We start from the raw sequence: 20,216 nt of genomic DNA, 5'->3' as shown, positions 1-20,216 counted from the left end.
GATTTAAGCTGCTGAGCCACATTTAAAAGATTAAGACATTAAGGCCAGGGGCAAACAATGAACCAGTGTTCACTCACTACTCTGTGAGGCTTTACTCACTAAAGAGGCTCCGTGGCTCTGGCCTGCAGCTTTCGGGCTCCTGAACAGGTGCCTTGGCTCTAGCCTACAGGCATTGTGACTCTGCCATTCATGATCTGTGTGCTATTTGTTTAATTTTGTGTGATTTGTACCTTTTCTCCTACATTGGATGTTTGTCTGTTTTGGTTTTGCAGTGTTTCTACCTGGATTTTATCATGTTTAGTTGTTTTGTGAGCATCTGGCTGAAGAGGAATCTGGAGGTTGTTAATGATTTATATACTTTGATTATAAATGTACCTTGAAGTTTGAGATGTCAACTGGTATTGACCAGTCTCTGCTCTCCCCATGAACCAAAGCAGTGACTACTTCCCATGCTCCCCACCAAGGCTGACAGAGGGTGACAATGAAGCCTATCAATGCCCGTCAGCCATTCAGCCCATCAATGCTACCACGTGGGAACAGCAGGATGTGACAGCTCCCACCCAGAGGAGGCTGCCTGCCCAAACCGTGCATCTTCCATGGGAGACAGACAGACAGAGATCCAGCAGTCAACAAAAAGAGTTTATTTCCAAGGGGGGGGGGTGCAGAAAGGAGTTTGCTGTCACTGTGCAGAATTCTGGAGCTTGAGGAACCGTCTGGGGGAGTAGATGGTCGACCTGAGAGGGTCAGGAAGGAGGGAGCTCAGGAGAAGGTTACAGAAACAGAGGGGTGATAGGGAAAGGGGAAAGGAGAGGCAGCAGGGGGAATGGATACCAAAACTTGCTTGCTGTTCTCTGAGGGCAGGGGAGGGGTGCCGTCAGTAGTATGTCTCACGTTCCACCCAGCCTGGAAGAGAGGTTTTGGGGCAGAGGGTGGAGAGAGAAAGAAAATCAGTTGAAAAAATTCACACCTCGGTGACAATACTGAATGCGATGTGAAAGAGCACGATCCCACCCTACACCTAATGTGACCTGACGCAGTGCGATCCCACCCTACACCTAATGTGACCTGACGCAGTGCGATCCCACCCTACACCTAATGTGACCTGACGCAGTGCGATCCCACCCTACACCTAATGTGACCTGACGCAGTGCGATCCCACCCTACACCTAATGTGACCTGACGCAGTGCGATCCCACCCTACACCTAATGTGACCTGACGCAGTGCAATCCCACCCTACACCTAATGTGACCTGACACAGTGCGATCCCATCCTACACCTAATGTGACCTGATGCAGTGCGATCCCACCCTACACCTAATCTAGATAGCAGTGATAGGATTGGGCCAAGCCAGCATGGATTTACCAAGGGCAAATCATGCTTGACTAAAGTATTGGAGTTTTTCGAGGATGTAACCAGGAAGTTAGACAAGGGAGATCCAGTGGATGTAGTGTACCTTGATTTTCAGAAGGCATTTGATAAGGTCCCACATAGGAGATTGGTGGGTAAAATCAGAGCTCATGGCATTGGGGGGAAGATATTGACATGGATAGAAAACTGGTTGGCAGATAGAAAGCAAAGGGTAACGGTGAATGGGTGTTTCTCGGAATGGCAGGTGGTGACTAGTGGGGTGCCACAGGGCTCGGTATTGGGACCACAGCTGTTTACGATTTAGATGAAGGCATTGAGAATAACATCAGCAAGTTTGCTGATGATACTAAACTGGGTGGCAGTGTGACATGTGATGAGGATGTTAGGAGAATTCAGGGTGACTTGGATAGGCTGGGTGAGTGGGCAGATACTTGGCAGATGACGTTTAATGTGAATAAGTGTGAGGTTATCCACTTTGGGAGTAAGAACAGGAAGGCAGATTATTATCTGAACGGTGTAGAGTTAGGTAAGGGAGAAATACAAAGAGATTTAGGAGTCCTTGTACATCAGTCACTGAAGGTGAATGAGCAAGTGCAGCAGGCAGTGAAGAAGGCTAATGGAATGTTGGCCTTTATTACAAAGGGAATTGAGTACAAGAGCAAGGAAATCCTTTTGCATTTGTACAGGGCCCTGGAGTATTGTGTACAGTTTTGGTCTCCAGGGTTAAGGAAGGACATCCTGGCTGTAGAGGAAGTGCAGCGTAGATTCACAAAGTTAATTCCTGGGATGTCCGGACTGTCTTACGCAGAGAGGTTAGAGAGACTGGGCTTGTACACGCTGTAATTAAGGAGATTGAGAGGGGATCTGATTGCAACATATAAGATTATTAAGGGATTGGACAAGATAGAGGCAGGAAATATGTTCCAGATGCTGGTCCAGTACCAGAGGGCATGGTTTGAGAATAAGGGGTAGGTCATTTAGGACAGAGTTAAGAAAAAACTTCTTCTCCCAGAGAGTTGTGGGGGTCTGGAATGCACTGCCTTGGAAGGCAGTGGAGGCCAATTCTCTGGATGCTTTCAAGAAGGAGCTAGATAGGTATCTTATGGATAGGGGAATCAAGGGATATGGGGACAAGGCAGGAACCGGGTATTGATAGTAGATGATCAGCCATGATATCAGAATGGCAGTGCAGGCTCGAAGGGCTGAATGGTCTATTTCTGCACCTATTGTCTATTGTCTATTATCTAATGTGAAGCGACAGACACTATGTCAGACACCCTCCACCAGGCCATGCTCTCAGCACAGACAGCCGCACCCAAACCCCACCCCCAACACCCATTCCCCCCCCCCATCACGGGAGCAGTTTTCCTGAGAAGACTGAGGTCTTTTAACATCTGCCGGATGATGCTGAGGATGTTCTACGAGGCTGTGGTGGCCAGTGCTATCATGTTTGCTGTTGTGTGCTGGGGCAGCAGGCTGAGAGTAGCAGACACCAACAGAATCAACAAGCTCATTTGTAAGGCCAGTGATGTTGTGGGGGTGGAACTGGACTCTCTGACGGTGGTGTCTGAAAAGAGGATGCTGTCCAAGTTGCATGCCATCTTGGACAACAACTCCCATCCACTCCATAATGTACTGGTTAGGAACAGGAGTACATTCAGCCAGAGACTCATTCCACCGAGATGCAACACTGAGCGTCATAGGAAGTCATTCCTACCTGTGGCCATCAAATTTTACAACTCCTCCCTTGGAGTGTCAGACACCCTGAGCCAATAGGCTGGTCCTGGACTTATTTTTCCACTTGGCACGATTAACTTATTATTATTTAATTATTTATGGTTTTATATTGCTATATTTCTACACTATTCTTGGTTGGTGCGGCTGTAACGAAACCCAATTTCCCTCGGGATCAATAAAGTATGTCTGTCTGTCCGTCAGTCGCAAATCATTCTGGAAGGAGTGACTCACCGCCAGGGTGTCGGCGCAGAATAAACTTCCGCACTTCGTCGTAGATGAAGATGAGGAGGCTGTAGGGAAAGGCACAGAACCACCATGGCAGCCTAGTGAGGGGGTGGGAGGGAGAGGGTGGGCAGAGGGACAGGAAGGGGGAGGGAAGGGGAGAGAGAAGGAGGGGAAGAGAGAGAGAGAGATCGGAGAGGAGGCAGAGGGTGGAGAGAGGAGGGTGAGGGCAAGGGGGAGGGAATCAGAAAAATAAATTTCAAGGTGACAATCTCAGAGGATTTATCTTGGCCCCAACACACACTGGTGGCTCTACTTTACTGGAGGAGATTTGATATGTCACCAAAACTCCAGCAAACCTCCAAACATTACTGGTAGCATCACCATGTGATTTGGACACAATAGGAAGAGGCTTCAGAGGGTTGTAGACTTAGCCAGCTCTATCACGAGTCAAACCCCTCCACCATCAAGGACATAAGAGTAGAATTAGGCCATTCAGCCCATCGAGTCTACTCAGCCTTTCCAACATGGCTGTTTTATTATCCCTCTCAACCCCATTCCCCTGCCTTCTCCCCGTAACCTTCAACACACTGACTAATCAAGAACCTATGAATCTCTGCTTTAAATATATCCAATGTCTTGGCCTTCACAATCATCTGTGACAATCAATTCCACAGATGCACCGCCCTCTGATGAATGAGCTTCCTCCTCATCTCTGTTCTAAATGGATGTTCCTTTATTCTGAGGCTGTGCTGTCCCACTATAGGAAACACCCTCTCCACATCGACTCTTTCTAAGGCTTTCAGTACCTGGTAGGTTTCAATAAGATCCCCCTCATTCTAAACTCCAGTAAGTACAGGCCCAGAGCCATCAAACACTCCTCATAAGTTAACCCTTTCATTTCCGTTCCAATCATTCCCCATCTCTGTATAACAACCCCCACCCAGTCCCTGACACCCCTCCCGATGTCATCCTTCTGGTAATCTCCGTCCCAACAAAGCCAGTCACATTTGTCCTCTAAACCTTTCCTGTCCATGTTCCCATCCCAGTATCCTTTCAATGTTATCACTTCTATCTCTGCCATGTCTTGCAATGCCCTACGCTGTCCTGAATCTGTCACTCCACTCTCTCTAGCTTTGTAGAACACACAACACTCCAGGCCCCTCAACTAACCATCTAACCTACTCTAGTGTCAATTTAACCCTTCCCTGCAATGTTACTCTCCACTTTTCTTTCATTCATGTGCCTATATTAGAGTCTCTGAAATGTCCCTACCACCACATCTACCAACGCATCCACCACACCTACCACCATATCTACTACCATGTCTACCACATCTACCATGTCTACCACCATGTCCGGCAGGATGTTCCACGCACCTACCAGAGGTAAAAAATGTACCACAAGACCATAAGTCATAGGAGAAGAATTAGGCCATTCAGTTCATCGGATCTGCTCTGTCATTCCAGATCCCACTCAGCCCCATACACCTGCCTTCTCACCATATCCTTTGATGGCCTGACTGATCAGGAAACAATCAATTTCTGCAGTCTGTCGCAGAGCATTCCACATATTCACTACTCTCTGGCTAAGAAAATTCCTCCTTAGCTCTGCTCTAAAAGGTCGCCTTTTTCATTCGGTAGGTTTCAATGAAATGTCCATGCATTCTTCTAAGTTTCAGTAAGTACAGGCCCAAAGTTGCCAATTGCTCCTCATATGTTAACCCTTAATTCCCGGAATCATCCTCGTGAACCTCCTCTGGACTCTCTCCAAAGACAATTTATCCTTTCTGAGATATGGGGCCCAAAACTGTTGACAATACTCCATGTGCAGTCTGACTAGTATTTTCTAAAGGCTCAGCATTATCTCCTTACTTCATATTCTATTCCCTTTGAAATAAATACCAACATTGCATTTACCTTCTTTACCATAGACTCAACCCTGTAAATTAACCTTCTGCAAGTCTTGCACAAGGCCTCCTAAGTCCCTCTGCACCTCTGTAGTTTGAAACTTCTCCCCATTTAGATAATAGTCCACACTATTGTTCCTTTTACCAAAATGCATTATCATACATTTCCCAACACTGTATTCCATCTGCCATTTGTTTGCCCATTCTTCCAATTTGTCCTGCTGCAATCACATTGCTTCCTCAGCACTACCTACCCTCCACCTGTCTTCATATCATCCACAAACTTTGCCACAAAGCCATCAATTCCATTATCTAAATCAGTGAAAAACAATGTGAAAAGTAGCAGTCCCAATATTGACCCTTGAGGAACACCACTAGTCACCGGTAGCCAACTGGAAAAGGTCCCCTTTTATTCCCACTCACTGTCTCCTGGTTGTCAGTCATTCCTCTATCCATGCCAGTATCTTTCCTGTAACACCATAGGATTTTATCTTATTAAGCAGTCTCGTGTTGGCTCCTGCTCAAAGTCCCAATCATCCAACATACCACTCACTTTTGCTACCTTACATGCTCTTTCCTTGGCTTTTATGCAGTTATTAACTTCCCTTGTCAGCCATGGTTGCGTACCCCTGCCATTTGAGAAAGTCTTCCTCTGTGGGTCATATCTATCCTGTGCCTTGTGAACTATTCACAGAAACTTCAGCCATCCCTGCTCTGCCGTCATCCCCACCTGTATCCTCCTCCAATCCACCTGGGCAAGCTCCTCTCTCATGCTTCTGTAATCCCTGTTATTCCATTGCGATACTGATACATGTGACTTATTTGCAGTATGAATTCAATCATATTTTGATCACTGCCTCCTACATCAAGCTCCCTCATAAGATCTGGGTTATTACACAACACACAATCTAGGAAAGGCTTTCCCCGAATAGGCTCAAGCACAAGCTGCTCTAAAAAGCCATTTCATAAGAATTCAACAAATTCTCTCTCTTGCGATCCAACACCAACCTGATTTTCTCAATCCCGTTGCATATTGAAGTCCCCCATTACAATCGTGTCATTGCCCTTGTTACATGTCTGTTCCAGCTCCCTTTGTATTCTCAACCCCACATCTTGGCTATTATTTGGAAGCCTATATCCGATTCCCATAATGTTTCTTTTTACCCTTGCAGTTTCTAACTCCACCCACAAAGCTTCATCATTCTCTGACCTTATGTCACCTCTTTCTAAAGATGTAATTCCATCTCTTACGAGCAGAGCCACACCACCGCCTATGGCTTCCTGCCTGTCCTTTCAATACAAAGTATATCCTTTGGCATTAAGCTCCCAAATATGGCCACCTTTTAGCCATAATTCAGTAGCTCTTACATTCCCCCCCACGTTTCCGCCCTGGGAAAAAGTCTCTGGCTATCTAAACTCCTTTGTAGCCCCTTCCAACATCCCTGCACCCCATCCGATCTGATGGCCCCACCAGCTCCTACACCCATCTCTATCTCTGTAACCCATAAGATACAGGAGCAGATTTAGGCCGTTTGGCCCATCGAGTCTGCTTTGCCATTTAATAATGCCTGAAATGATCCTTTTATCTATCTCCTCCTCAACCCCAGTTCCTGGTCTTCTCCCCGTAACCTTTGAAGACATGCCCCGTAACCGTTTATGCCTATCAAACTCTGCCTTAAGTACACCTGACCTGGCCTCTACAGTTGCATGCAGCAACAAATTCCACAAATTCACCAAACTTCTGGCTAAAGACTCTCCCTCCATGGGAAACGTCCTTTCCACATCTACTCTGACTAGGCCTTTCAACATTCGAGAGGTTTCAATGAGATCTCTCCTCATCCTTCTGAACTCCAGCAAGTACAGACCCAGAGCCATCAAACATTCCTCATATGATAACCTTTTCATTCCCAGAACCATCCTTGTGAGCCTCCTCTGAACCCTCTCCAATCCCAGCACATCTTTTTTTCTAAGATGAGGTACCCAAGACTGTTCACAATACTCAGTGAGGCCTCACCAGTGCCTTATAAAGCCTCAGCATCACATCCTTGCTGTTGTATTCTAGACCTCTTGAAATGAATGCTAACGTCGCATTTACCTCCCTCAGCACCGACTCAACCTGCAAGTTAACCTCAGTGTGTTTTCTGCACAAGGACTCCCAAGTCCCTCTGCATCTCAGATTCCTGGATATTCCCCCCCATTTAGAAAATAGTCCGCACATTTATTTCTGCTGACAAAGTGCATAACCATGCATTTTCCAACTCCCTCCACCTCTTCTGACCCTGTGTCCTCTCTCCTCCCTGCACCACCCTCCCACGTGGAACTGGAAAGGTTGCTTACTTCAGAGGGTACATGCGGAGGGCGACATCCATTCCTGGGCAGTAGGAGAGGAAAGCAGCCAGCGCCGTCTCCTCGAAGAGGCCAAAGATCAGGATCTTGTTCCTGAACAGGGGTAGGGTAGGGTGACCGTGAGACATGGAGAAAATACAACTTGTCTTTTCCTTCTCCTAACCACTCCCTCGCCCTCATGCTCACTCCATCCTCCTCAGCCTTGATCCCCTCCCCCTTCCTTCCCCTGACACTCTTCCTCCCTCCCCTGGTCCTCCTCCTCTCTGCTTCCCATTCATGCTCTACCCCCAACACAGTAATGTAGGGATTAGCCTAACACTGGTACCCCGGTTCAGTTCCTGCTGCTGTCAGTAAGGAGTTTGTACGTTCTCTCCGTGACTGCGTGGGTTTCATCCGGGTGCTACGGTTTGCCCTCACAGTCTGAGTAAATTGTGGGTGTGTTATGTTGGTGCTGGAAGCGTGGCGACAGTTCCGGGCTGCTGCCAGCACATCCTCGGACTGTTGGTTATTGATGCAAAACGATGGATTTCACTGTATTTACTTATTTGTAGATATACACAAACAGGCCTTTCTGGCACCCTGAGCCACACCGCCCAGCAAAACAACTATTGAACCCAACCCTAATCACAGGACCATTTACAATTAAACTACCAAACAGGAGGGGACCCCAGAGAGGATGGTGCACCTGGAGGGGACAGTGGAGCCCGGAGAAAACCCACATGCATATGGGAAGGAGCATAAAAACTATGTTACAGAGAATACCGGAATTGAACTCTAAACTCCAACACTCCAAGCTGTAACAACATCACGCCAACCCCTACACTACCATCACGCCCACCCCTACACTACCATCACGCCCACCCCTACACTACCATCACGCCCACCCCTACACTACCATCACGCTAACCCTTACACTACCATCACGCCCACCCCTACACTACCATCACGCCCACCCCTACACTACCATCACGCCAACCCTTACACTACCATCACGCCCACCCCTACACTACCATCACGCCCACCCCTACACTACCATCACGCTAACCCTTACACTACCATCACGCCCACCCCTACACTACCATCACGCCCACCCCTACACTACCATCACGCCAACCCTTACACTACCATCACGCCCACCCCTACACTACCATCACGCCCACCCTTACACTACCATCACGCCCACCCCTACACTACCATCACGCCAACCCCTACACTACCATCACGCCCACCCCTACACTACCATCACGCCAACCCTTACACTACCATCACGCCCACCCCTACACTACCATCACGCCAACCCCTACACTACCATCACGCCAACCCTTACACTACCATCACGCCAACCCCTACACTACCATCATGCCCACCCCTACACTACCATCACGCCAACCCTTACACTACCATCACGCCCACCCCTACACTACCATCACGCCCACCCCTACACTACCATCACGCCAACCCCTACACTACCATCACGCCAACCCCTACACTACCATCACGCCCACCCCTACACTACCATCACGCCCACCCCTACACTACCATCACGCCCACCCTTACACTACCATCACGCCAACCCCTACACTACCATCACGCCCACCCCTACACTACCATCACGCCCACCCCTACACTACCATCACGCCAACCCCTACACTACCATCACGCCAACCCTTACACTACCATCACGCCAACCCCTACACTACCATCACGCCCACCCCTACACTACCATCACGCCCACCCCTACACTACCATCACGCCAACCCTTACACTACCATCACGCCAACCCCTACACTACCATCACGCCCACCCCTACACTACCATCACGCCAACCCCTACACTACCATCACGCCAACCCTTACACTACCATCACGCCAACCCCTACACTACCATCACGCCCACCCCTACACTACCATCACGCCAACCCCTACACTACCATCACGCTAACCCCTACACTACCATCACACCCACCCCTACACTACCATCACGCCAACCCTTACACTACCATCACGCCCACCCCTACACTACCATCACGCCAACCCCTACACTACCATCACGCTAACCCTTACACTACCATCACGCCCACCCCTACACTACCATCACGCCCACCCCTACACTACCATCACGCTAACCCTTACACTACCATCACGCCCACCCCTACACTACCAACACGCCAACCCTTACACTACCATCACGCCAACCCCTACACTACCATCACGCCCACCCCTACACTACCATCACGCCCACCCCTACACTACCATCACGCCAACCCTTACACTACCATCACGCCCACCCCTACACTACCATCACGCCAACCCCTACACTACCATCACGCCAACCCTTACACTACCATCACGCCAACCCCTACACTACCATCACGCCCACCCCTACACTACCATCACGCCAACCCTTACACTACCATCACGCCCACCCCTACACTACCATCACGCCCACCCCTACACTACCATCACGCCCACCCCTACACTACCATCACGCCAACCCCTACACTACCATCACGCCCACCCCTACACTACCATCACGCCAACCCCTACACTACCATCACGCCAACCCCTACACTACCATCACGCCCACCCCTACACTACCATAACGCCAACCCCTACACTACCATCACGCCAACCCTTACACTACCATCACGCCAACCCTTACACTACCATCACGCCAACCCCTACACTACCATCACGCCCACCCCTACACTACCATCACGCCAACCCCTACACTACCATCACGCCAACCCTTACACTACCATCACGCCCACCCCTACACTACCATCACGCCAACCCCTACACTACCATCACGCCAACCCTTACACTACCATCACGCCCACCCTTACACTACCATCACGCCCACCCCTACACTACCATCACGCCCACCCTTACACTACCATCACGCCCACCCCTACACTACCATCACGCCCACCCTTACACTACCATCACGCCCACCCCTACACTACCATCACGCCCACCCTTACACTACCATCACGCCCACCCCTACACTACCATCACGCCCACCCTTACACTACCATCACGCCCACCCCTACACTACCATCACGCCAACCCTTACACTACCATCACGCCAACCCTTACACTACCATCACGCCCACCCCTACACTACCATCACGCCCTATGAACGTTTCAATATACAGAGGTAATCAAGGTAATCATCACCCTTAATGTTATCTCTGAGTCCATTCTGCTCCTGTCACCCGGAGGGTCACTCCCTCGTACCCACACCTACCCACACTGCTACTCGGAGGCTCCATCCCTCGTACCTACACTGCCACTCGGAGGGTCCCTCCCTCGCACCCACACCTACCCACAGTGCCACTCGGAGGGTCCCTCCCTCGTACCCACACCTACCCACACTGTCACTCGGAGGGTCCCTCCCTCGTACCCACACCTACCCACACTGTCACTCGGAGGGTCCCTCCCTCGTACCCACACCTACCCACAGTGCCACTCGGAGGGTCCCTCCCTCGTACCCACACCTACCCACACTGTCACTCGGAGGGTCCCTCCCTCGTACCCACACCTACCCACACTGCCACTCGGAGGGTCCCTCCCTCGTACCCACACCTACCCACACTGCCACTCGGAGGGTCCCTCCCTCGTACCCACACCTACCCACACTGCCACTCGGAGGGTCCCTCCCTCGTACCCACACCTACCCACACTGCCACTCGGAGGGTCTCTCCCTCAGACCCGCACCTGCCCACACTGCCACTCGGAGGGTCTCTCCCTCAGACCCGCACCTGCCCAGCTGCCACTCACTTCATGCCCTGTTGGAAGATGGAGTTCCTTCGTGTTTTGCAAATGAGCAGATCGGCCCACTGCACCACCACGATGCTGGTAAAGAACGCTGTGTGGCAGGTGAACTCCACGATCTTACGCTGCTCGTATGTCTGCGGAGGAAATGGGGATCAACGCTGAGATGCGTCTATGGCACAATGGGTCCCATGGTCGTGGCCTCGCTCCCTCCCTCCCTCCTTCCCTTGCCCCTCCATGCCGAGGGAAGCCTCACCCACTCTTGCCCATAACTATCCTCCAGGTCATTGCGGGTCCGGTCGTCCCAGTCGAGTCGCAGATTGAGGAGGCGCGAAGGCAAGAAGCCGTTCTCAGCCAGGATCACAAAGTAGGTGAAGAAGCCGCCTAGTGCCTGGATCATCCCTGTTGGGAAAGAGCGGAGAGAGAAGGAGAGGGAGAGTTGGAGGGGGGGGGGGGGGGGAGGAAGAGAGAGAGAGATATATGATTTCTAGTTGTAATTTATAGAAATTTTTTTTCACATATTTCACTATATTGCTGCTGATTTCACGCTGGATGTCAGTGATAATAAACCCGACTCTGATTTGATTTAGAGATACAGCCAGGAGACCGAGGTGGAGTTAAGATGGCGCTAAATGGTGACTCCTTTGCTTGCATCTTTGGAAACAGTTCTATTTCCATGTTTAATGTTTTTATTTTTCCCTCTCAAGGGTTCTTTTGAAGACCCTGACCTGACGTTACACGCTGACTACGATTCTTTGTGGAAATGGGACCCGTTCTCGGGGTTCCACGACTGACCGCTATTCGGCATGCCAAGGGTTTGGCCTGAGAATCTCGACTGTGTTCGGAAGCCTAAGATCTCGGGACTCTGGAGACGGGTGTCATGGCTGGAGACTCTGGAGACACAGGGAGGCCAGAAAATCTTCTGCTAAGGTCTTTGTGATCTTCAGACACAGAGCTCAGAAAAAGCGACGAAACGGACTTTTAAGATTGTAAACCAGTGTGATGTTGTTGTGTCTCCCGTCACTGTGAAAATGGGGGACACCCCCCCTCTCCGTTGCCAGGGAGAGAGAATCTGTGGGTTGTCAAATTACAATGAAATGCAAAGTTTATGGGGTAATTTTGGTCACTTAGCACACGCTTGGGCTCAGTGACGGTATCGATGCGCGTTTATTTTTGCTCGTGGAGGAGGGGGGAGTTGTGCAGGGGGGACTTTGGGGTTCTCGTGTTTAACTGTCATTCATTCTTTGGGGCAGTTCTCTGTTTTCGTGGATGTTTTGTGAAGAAAAAGCATTTCAGGATGAATATTGTATACATTTCTCTGACATTTGGACCTTTGGAAAGGCTCTCCCGGCTCAACAAGCTGCAGAGCCCCACAATCCACCGACCAATCACAGGACATCTTAAAATGAGCAATTAACCAAGGAACTGGTACATCTTTGAGTTGTGGGAGGAAAGCGGAACACCCGGAAGAAGTCTATCTGCACACTGGGAGAACATAAAAACTTTCAGAGGAAGCCGGAATTTAAATCTGAACTCTGATGCCCCGAGCTGTAATGGAGTGGTGTTAATAATAATTGGTACCGTGGTGTCCTAACCTATATAAATTTTATGTAGTGCTGATGAGAAACAACAAAACACACCATATGTCAGTGATATTAACCCTGATTCTGACTCAGCATCTTCTAAATCAGCCTTTACACTGAGCACTTCTCCCTCGGCATCTCCAACACACTCACCCATCTGTCCGTACGCCATCTATTTACACTGAACACCCCACCCCTCGGCTCTCTCCTACACTCACCGATCTGTCCGTACGCCATCTATTTACACTGAACACCCCACCCCTCGGCTCTCTCCTACACTCACCGATCTGTCCGTACGCCATCTATTTACACTGAACACCCCGCCCCTCGGCTCTCTCCTACACTCACCGATCTGTCCGTACGCCATCTATTTACACTGAACACCCCGCCCCTCGGCTCTCTCCTACACTCACCCATCTGTCCGTACGCCATCTATTTACACTGAACACCCCGCCCCTCGGCTCTCTCCTACACTCACCCATCTGTCCGTACGCCATCTATTTACACTGAACACCCCGCCCCTCGGCTCTCTCCTACACTCACCGATCTGTCCGTACGCCATCTATTTACACTGAACACCCCACCCCTCGGCTCTCTCCTACACTCACCGATCTGTCCGTACGCCATCTATTTACACTGAACACCCCGCCCCTCGGCTCTCTCCTACACTCACCGATCTGTCCGTACGCCATCTATTTACACTGAACACCCCGCCCCTCGGCTCTCTCCTACACTCACCCATCTGTCTGTACGCCATCTATTTACACTGAACACCCCGCCCCTCGGCTCTCTCCTACACTCACCGATCTGTCCGTATGCCATGCTGATCAGTTTTTCGTTGACCAACTTGTCGGTTTTCGGGTTTCGGGGTTGCCTCTTCATGATATCGCTCTCTGCTGCCTCATAGGCCAGTGAGATTGCAGGGACCTGTAGAAAGGACAACGGCTTTCAGTAACGGTCCAACTCACATTAAATGACTCCGTGATCCTGAAAACCAGCTCTCTAATCCCATTGTGTTCCTCTTGCCAGACCCATCTATGTCACCGTCCTCCTCCTCATCCTCCCCAGCTCCTCTAGTCCTGTCACACTCTCCCCATTCCCACCAACCACAAGACATACCATAGAAGGAAATACCCTTCGAAGGACATACCCTTCGGTCCATCCAGTCTGCTCTGCAATTCCATCATGGCTGTTTTTTTTTTATCCCCCTCAACTCCATTCTCCTGCCTTCTCTCCATAAACTTTGGCGCAATGACCAATTAAGAAACTATCAATTTCCACTTCAAATAAACTCAATGTCTTGGTTCTGACAGCTGCCTGTGGCAATGAATTCCACAGATTCACCACCCTCTGGCTAAAGAAATTCCTCCTCAGCTCCGTTCTAAATGAATGTCCATGTTTTCTGAGGCTGTGTCTTCTGATCCTAGACTCTCCCACTTTAGGAAACATCCTCTCCACATCCACTCTATCTGTGCCCTCTGGTCCTAGACTCCCCCACTATAGGAAACATCCTCTCCACATCCACTCTATCTGTGCCCTCTGGTCCTAGACTCCCCCACTATAGGAATCATCCTCTCCACATCCACTCTATCTGTGCCCTCTGATCCTAGACTCCCCACTATAGGAATCATCCTCTCCACGTCCACTCTATCTGTGCCCTCTGGTCCTAGACTCCCCCACTATAGGAAACATCCTCTCCATGTCCACTCTATCTTGGAGCAGATCACGCCTCCACCATCCCCTCCCTTCAGCCCCCATTTAGCAGTTCTCTTTTATCCCACTATCCCTCGCCATCTCTCTTTGTGCCCTGATTGCCCACACTCTCCAGGCTCAGCCCTCACCATGTCAGTCCCCAGGTCGATGCAGAGGATGGTTACGGTGCCAAGGGGTAGGGGAATGTTGGCCACGATGAACAGCAGGAAGGGGGTGATCTCAGGGATGTTGCTGGTCAGGGTGTATGCAATAGACTTCTTCAGGTTGTCGAAGATGAGCCGGCCTGTGGGGTGGGAACGAGAGGGTGAAGGGTCCTGTCTGCAAACTCTCTCACACACACACTACTCCAGTCCCTCCTCTACTCCCCCAGCCACCACCTTCCCCTTCCTCCCTGTTCCTTACCCACCTCCCACCCCCTTCCCTCTTCCTCCCACCCGTGTTTCTCCACTCTCCCTCCCACCCTCCTCTCTCCATCCCCTCTCCCTCTCATTACTCTCAGACCCTCGTTCATTCCTTCTACACTCCCCCCTCATTCCCTCCCCTCCACAACTTTCTCCCCATTCCCCTCTTCCCCTCCCACTCCTCCCTCAGCACCTGCTCCTCATCTCCTCCCCTACTCTCCCACACCTCACCTCCCCTTCCCCTTCTCCTCAGCCCAATTCACACAGCCCTCCCTCCTCACCCCTTAACTCTTCCTCATTTACCGCATCCCTTCACAACCCTTTTCCTCCCCTCCCCTTCCCCACAGAGCCCACCACCCACCTCTCACATGCCCGACCCACACCTCTGCTCCCCCCTCACCCTCTTCCACTCCTGTGACAATGGAGGCGAAGTTGTCGTCCAACAGGATCATGTCAGCCGCCTGCTTGGAGACATCTGAGCCCGAGATCCCCATAGCAACACCGATGTCGGCCTTCTTCAGGGCAGGTGAGTCATTGACACCGTCGCCGGTCACCGCCACAATGGCTCCCTGTGGTGGATGGGTGGCACGTAACTAGCATCAGCAGAGAAAGGGCCCCTCCCATCACGGAGTCGGGGCAGGAGCTCAGGGATGCTGACTTAATTCTTAGATTAGACTGATTAATTGATATATTCTTCATAGTTTACCAATTTAATTATTAGCTTGTATTTTACATAATTACTTCTACAGAACTAACTACCAAGTATGTTTCGTAGTGGTCACAGTGTTCAATGCAGCCCCATGTGGTTATATTGGTATAAATCAAAGTATTGAGTATAAGAGTTGGAATGTTATGGTGAGGTTGTATAAGACATTGATGAGGCTGAATTTGGAGTATTGTGTGCAGTTTTGGTCACCGAATTACAGGAAGGATATTAATAAGGTTGAAAGAGTGCAGAGAAGGGTTACAAGGATGTTGCCGGGACTTGAGAAACTGAGTTATAGAGAAAGGTTGAATAGGTTAGGACTTTATTCCCTGGAGTGTAGAAGAGTGAGGGGAGGCTTGATAGAGGTATAAAAAATTATGATGGGTATAGATAGAGTGAATGCAAGCAGGCTTTTTCCACTGAGGCTAGGGGAGAAAAAAAACAGAGGACATGGGTTAAGGGTGAAGGGGGAAAAGTTTAAAGGGAACATTAGGGGGAACAGAGAGTGGTGGGAGTGTGGAATGAGCTGCCAGATGAAATGGTAAGAAAAACTTTTAAGAAAAACTTGGACAGGTATATGGATGAGAGGTGTATGGAGGGATATGGTCCAGGTGCAGGTCAGTGGGACTAGGCAGAAAACTGGTTCAGCACAGTCAAGAAGATTTCTGTGCTGTAATATTCTATGTTCTATGTTCTAACTCTGTAAAATTCCAGAAGCTTCTCAGTACTGCATTAATTGAATCAGGGCTTTCTCATTGCTTAACTCTTTACTACAAATGTAAATTTAGTTTTCCGTATCTTTTAAAAATAGGTGACAAGGCAGCACCGTCTTAATCTTAGTCTTTTAGCAGCTTAGTCTCTTTGTCTTTAAGCCTTCTGCTATGAGCTTCTGTTCCTGTTCAACACACACAGGAACTCAGCAGGCCAGGCAGCATCTATGGAAAAAAAGTGCAGTAACGTTTCGGGCCAAAACCCTTCGGCAGGACTGAAGAAAAACAAAGTTGGGGAGTAGATTTAAAAGGTGAGGGATGGGAGAGAGAACCACCAGGTGATAGGTGAAACCTGGAGGGGAGAGATGAAATAAAGAGCTGGGAAGTTGATTGACGAAAGAGACAGAAGACCATGGAAGAAAGAAAAGGGGGGAGGAGCACCAGAGGGAGGCGATGAGGCAGGCAAGGAGATCAGTTCAGAGAGGGAAAAGGGGATGGGAAATGGTGAGGTGGGGGGAGGCGGCATTATTGGAAGTTTGAGGAATCATTGAGGAATTGAGAGAAGAGGTTGGTGTTTTTACAAGTAACGGGGTGGGGCTCTTTTCCTAGGTGCTCCTTGATCTGCTGAGTTTCACCAGCATCTTGCTCATGATTTCCGGTGTCAGCAGAACCTTGTCTTGATCGGTTATAATAATCCGAATTTCTCCCCACACTTTCACCAGCTCACACTGCCACCTCCATGCTGAGCCAGTGAACCGGGTTCGATCCCAACCTCTGCTCCTGCCTGTGTGGAAGATGTATGTTTGCCCTGTGATGGTGTGCGTCTTGACACACAGACCACAGAATTGTAAGTTGTGGGTGTATTGCCTAGTGTATTTCACTAATGATTGTGCACGGTGCCCCTGGTGTGGTCTGACCCAGGGATATGAAGACAGAACTGTACACGGTGCTCCCAGTGTGGTCTGACCCAGGGATATTGAGACTGGAACTGTACACGGTGCTCCCGGTGTGGTCTGACCCAGGGGTATGGACACTGGAACTGTGCACGGTGCCCCTGGTGTGGTCTGACCCAGGGATATGAAGACAGAACTGTACACGGTGCTCCCAGTGTGGTCTGACCCAGGGATATTGAGACTGGAACTGTACACGGTGCTCCCGGTGTGGTCTGACCCAGGGGTATGGACACTGGAACTGTGCACGGTGCCCCCGGTGTGGTCTGACCCAGGGATATGGAGACTGGAACTGTACACGGTGCCCCCGGTGTGGTCTGACCCAGGGATATGGAGACTGGAACTGTACACGGTGCCCCCGGTGTGGTCTGACCCAGGGATATGGAGACTGGAACTGTACACGATGCTCCCGGTGTGGTCTGACCCAGGGATATGGAGACTGGAACTGTGCATGGAGCATAATTAGGCCATTCAGCCCATCAAGTCTGCTCTGCCATTCCATCATGGCTGATCCCAGATCCCACTCAACCCCATAGACCTGCCCTTTCACCATATCCTTTCATGCCCTGATGATCAGGAAACTATCAACTTCCACCTTAAATATTCCCACAGATGTGGCCTCTACCACAGTCTGAGGCAGATCATTCCACAGATTCACTGATCTCTGGCTAAAAAACATTCCTCCTTACCTCTGTTCTAAAAGCTTGCCCCCCCCCCCCCCAAATTTGAGGCTGTGCCCTCTGGTTCTGGATACCCCCACCACTGGAGACATCCTCTCCTCATCCACCCTATCTAGTCCTTTCAACATTCGGTAGGTTTCAATGAGATCCCCACGCATTCTTCTAAATTCCAGTGTGTACAGGCCCAAAGCTGCCACTCCTCATATGTTAACCCCTTCATTCCTGGAATCATCCTTGTATGGAGAGTGGAACTGAGGGATGGGGTATAAAGCTGAGGGAGGGTGTCTGAGAGTGGCCCACCTGCCTCTGGCAGCCCTCCACGATGATGAGCTTCTGTTGTGGTGATGTGCGGGCGAAGACGATCTCGGTGTGGTTGGCCAGGATCTGGTCCAGCTGCTCTTCTTCCATCTCCTTGAGGTCGGAGCCATGGATCACACAGGCCTTGGCATCTCTGTGCAGAGAGGAAGAGCAGTGAACACTCCTCGAACTGCAGCGAACTGTTACCCCCCCTCCACCACCCCAACCACCCTGCAGGGCGCCTCGCCAACCCATGCCCGGGGAGTGTGTAGAGGGCACTATATGGAACATTGAGCAGCTCGGCCCTTCGGCCCATTACTCACTGCTAACCGAAGCAGAGGGCAGCACGGTGGCAGAACGGTCAGCACCGGTGATCATGATGGCGGTTCGGTCCCTGCTACTGTCCGTCAGGAGTTTGTACGTTCTCCTTGTGACCACCTGGCTTCGTCCGGGTGCTGCCGTTCCCCCATGCAGGCCAGAGCGAGGGAGTGTGGGCACGTTTGCATGCTGACATCACGATAAAGGCAAGGCTAACCTGGAATTCTGAGAACTATTGAGGCTCTTTTAAAGAAGAGCTACTTAGCAGGGAACATTGTAGTTTTTGGTTTACTCTGTTCCAATTGTTAGTTCCATGAATTGAGTGCGTATGCCTGTAAAGACTGAATCTCGGGGTTGGATATGGTGACATATATGTACGTTGGTAATAAGGTCCCTTTCAATTTTGAACACTGACACCGACACAGGAAGCGTGGTGAGACTAGTGAGCATTGTCGGGCTGTTAATGTACATTTCACTGAATTTTTATGTTTCAAAGTACCTGTGACAAATAAAGCTAATCTTTACAAAAATCAAATGAATCCCATCTGTCTGCACAAGCTCTCTAATTGTCCATTCCCTGGCTGCACGCACGTGTGTGTGTGTGTGCCTAGTTGCATCTTACACTCTGCTGTCGTAACTGCTTCCACCTCTTGCCCTGCCTGTGTGCTCAGGTACCGGCTGCCCTTAATGTAAAATAACATAATAAATCTCACACATCTCAGGCCCATGCCCTCTAGTTTAATTTCCGCCCTGACGACAAGATGATAGAACAGTACCGCACAGAAGGAGACCCTTCAGCCCATCTAGTCCATGCTGAATTGTCAACATGCACCCTGACCACAGCCCTCCATACCGTCCCAGTGGAGGGAGTTTCACTCTGACTAACTGCTGGGAGTGTGTGATGGGACAGTGTAGAGGGAGTTTCACTCTGTGTCTGACCCTTTTTTTTAAAATACAAAATCCTTTATTACAAATATCGGTGCTATACAATATGTACAAAACAGTGGCAAACACAATTACTTCACTACAAATAGACAATAGACATTACACCAGAATGTTGCCATCTCTATCAACAATGGCATTTAGCCCAACGGTCTCGAAACTCCTCTAAGGTCGCCGTGGACTGCACGTGTTCTTTTTAAATATTTACCCGGGCATGAACATACCACCTAAACATTGCCAGGCAGTCTGCCCGGGGAGATCCTCCCGCCACCCGTTTCCAAGACCCTCGAATGGCGGATTTTGCCAGTCCCAGGAGCAAGTTTACAAGGACATTCTCATCCCTCCATTCTCCCCTCCTTACTGGATGACCATATATAAATAGGGTGGGGCTAAAATGCAGCCAGAAGGCAAGAAGCCGCCCACACAAATACGCAAAAAGGGGCTGCAGCCTCACACACTCCATGTACATGTGGTACACGGTCTCCTCCAGCCCGCAGAAGTGACATGCGGGTGGGAGATCCATGTACAAACTGAAGAACTTATTGCAGGGCACCGCT

At 50.1% G+C, this 20,216-nt stretch overlaps 1 protein-coding gene across 2 annotated transcripts in view; it reads right to left on the bottom strand.

The window, feature by feature from the left end:
- Positions 1–620: 620 nt before the first annotated feature.
- The window catches only part of LOC140731928 (sodium/potassium-transporting ATPase subunit alpha-2), a 56,295-nt gene continuing 36,699 nt past the window's right edge, over positions 621–20,216 (bottom strand). The window contains exons 15-23 of one of the 2 annotated variants that reach the window (XM_073053918.1): positions 18,403–18,553; positions 15,457–15,625; positions 14,784–14,938; positions 13,746–13,869; positions 11,616–11,761; positions 11,366–11,496; positions 7,575–7,676; positions 3,338–3,429; positions 621–903 (exon numbers count right to left, since the gene is read on the bottom strand). In XM_073053918.1, coding sequence (XP_072910019.1) covers positions 875–903; positions 3,338–3,429; positions 7,575–7,676; positions 11,366–11,496; positions 11,616–11,761; positions 13,746–13,869; positions 14,784–14,938; positions 15,457–15,625; positions 18,403–18,553 — 1,099 coding nt within the window. In that variant the 3' untranslated portion in view covers positions 621–874. Of the gene's footprint in view, positions 904–3,337; positions 3,430–7,574; positions 7,677–11,365; positions 11,497–11,615; positions 11,762–13,160; positions 13,174–13,745; positions 13,870–14,783; positions 14,939–15,456; positions 15,626–18,402; positions 18,554–20,216 lie in introns of those variants that run through there. The other variant, XM_073053919.1, reaches the window with a different exon arrangement.

The sequence above is a fragment of the Hemitrygon akajei genome, chromosome 8 (genome assembly GCF_048418815.1).
Source record: "Hemitrygon akajei chromosome 8, sHemAka1.3, whole genome shotgun sequence".
NCBI lineage: Eukaryota > Metazoa > Chordata > Chondrichthyes > Myliobatiformes > Dasyatidae > Hemitrygon > Hemitrygon akajei.
The sequence above is the reverse complement of the archived record's forward strand: the minus strand, read 5'-3'. Positions and strand labels throughout refer to the sequence as shown.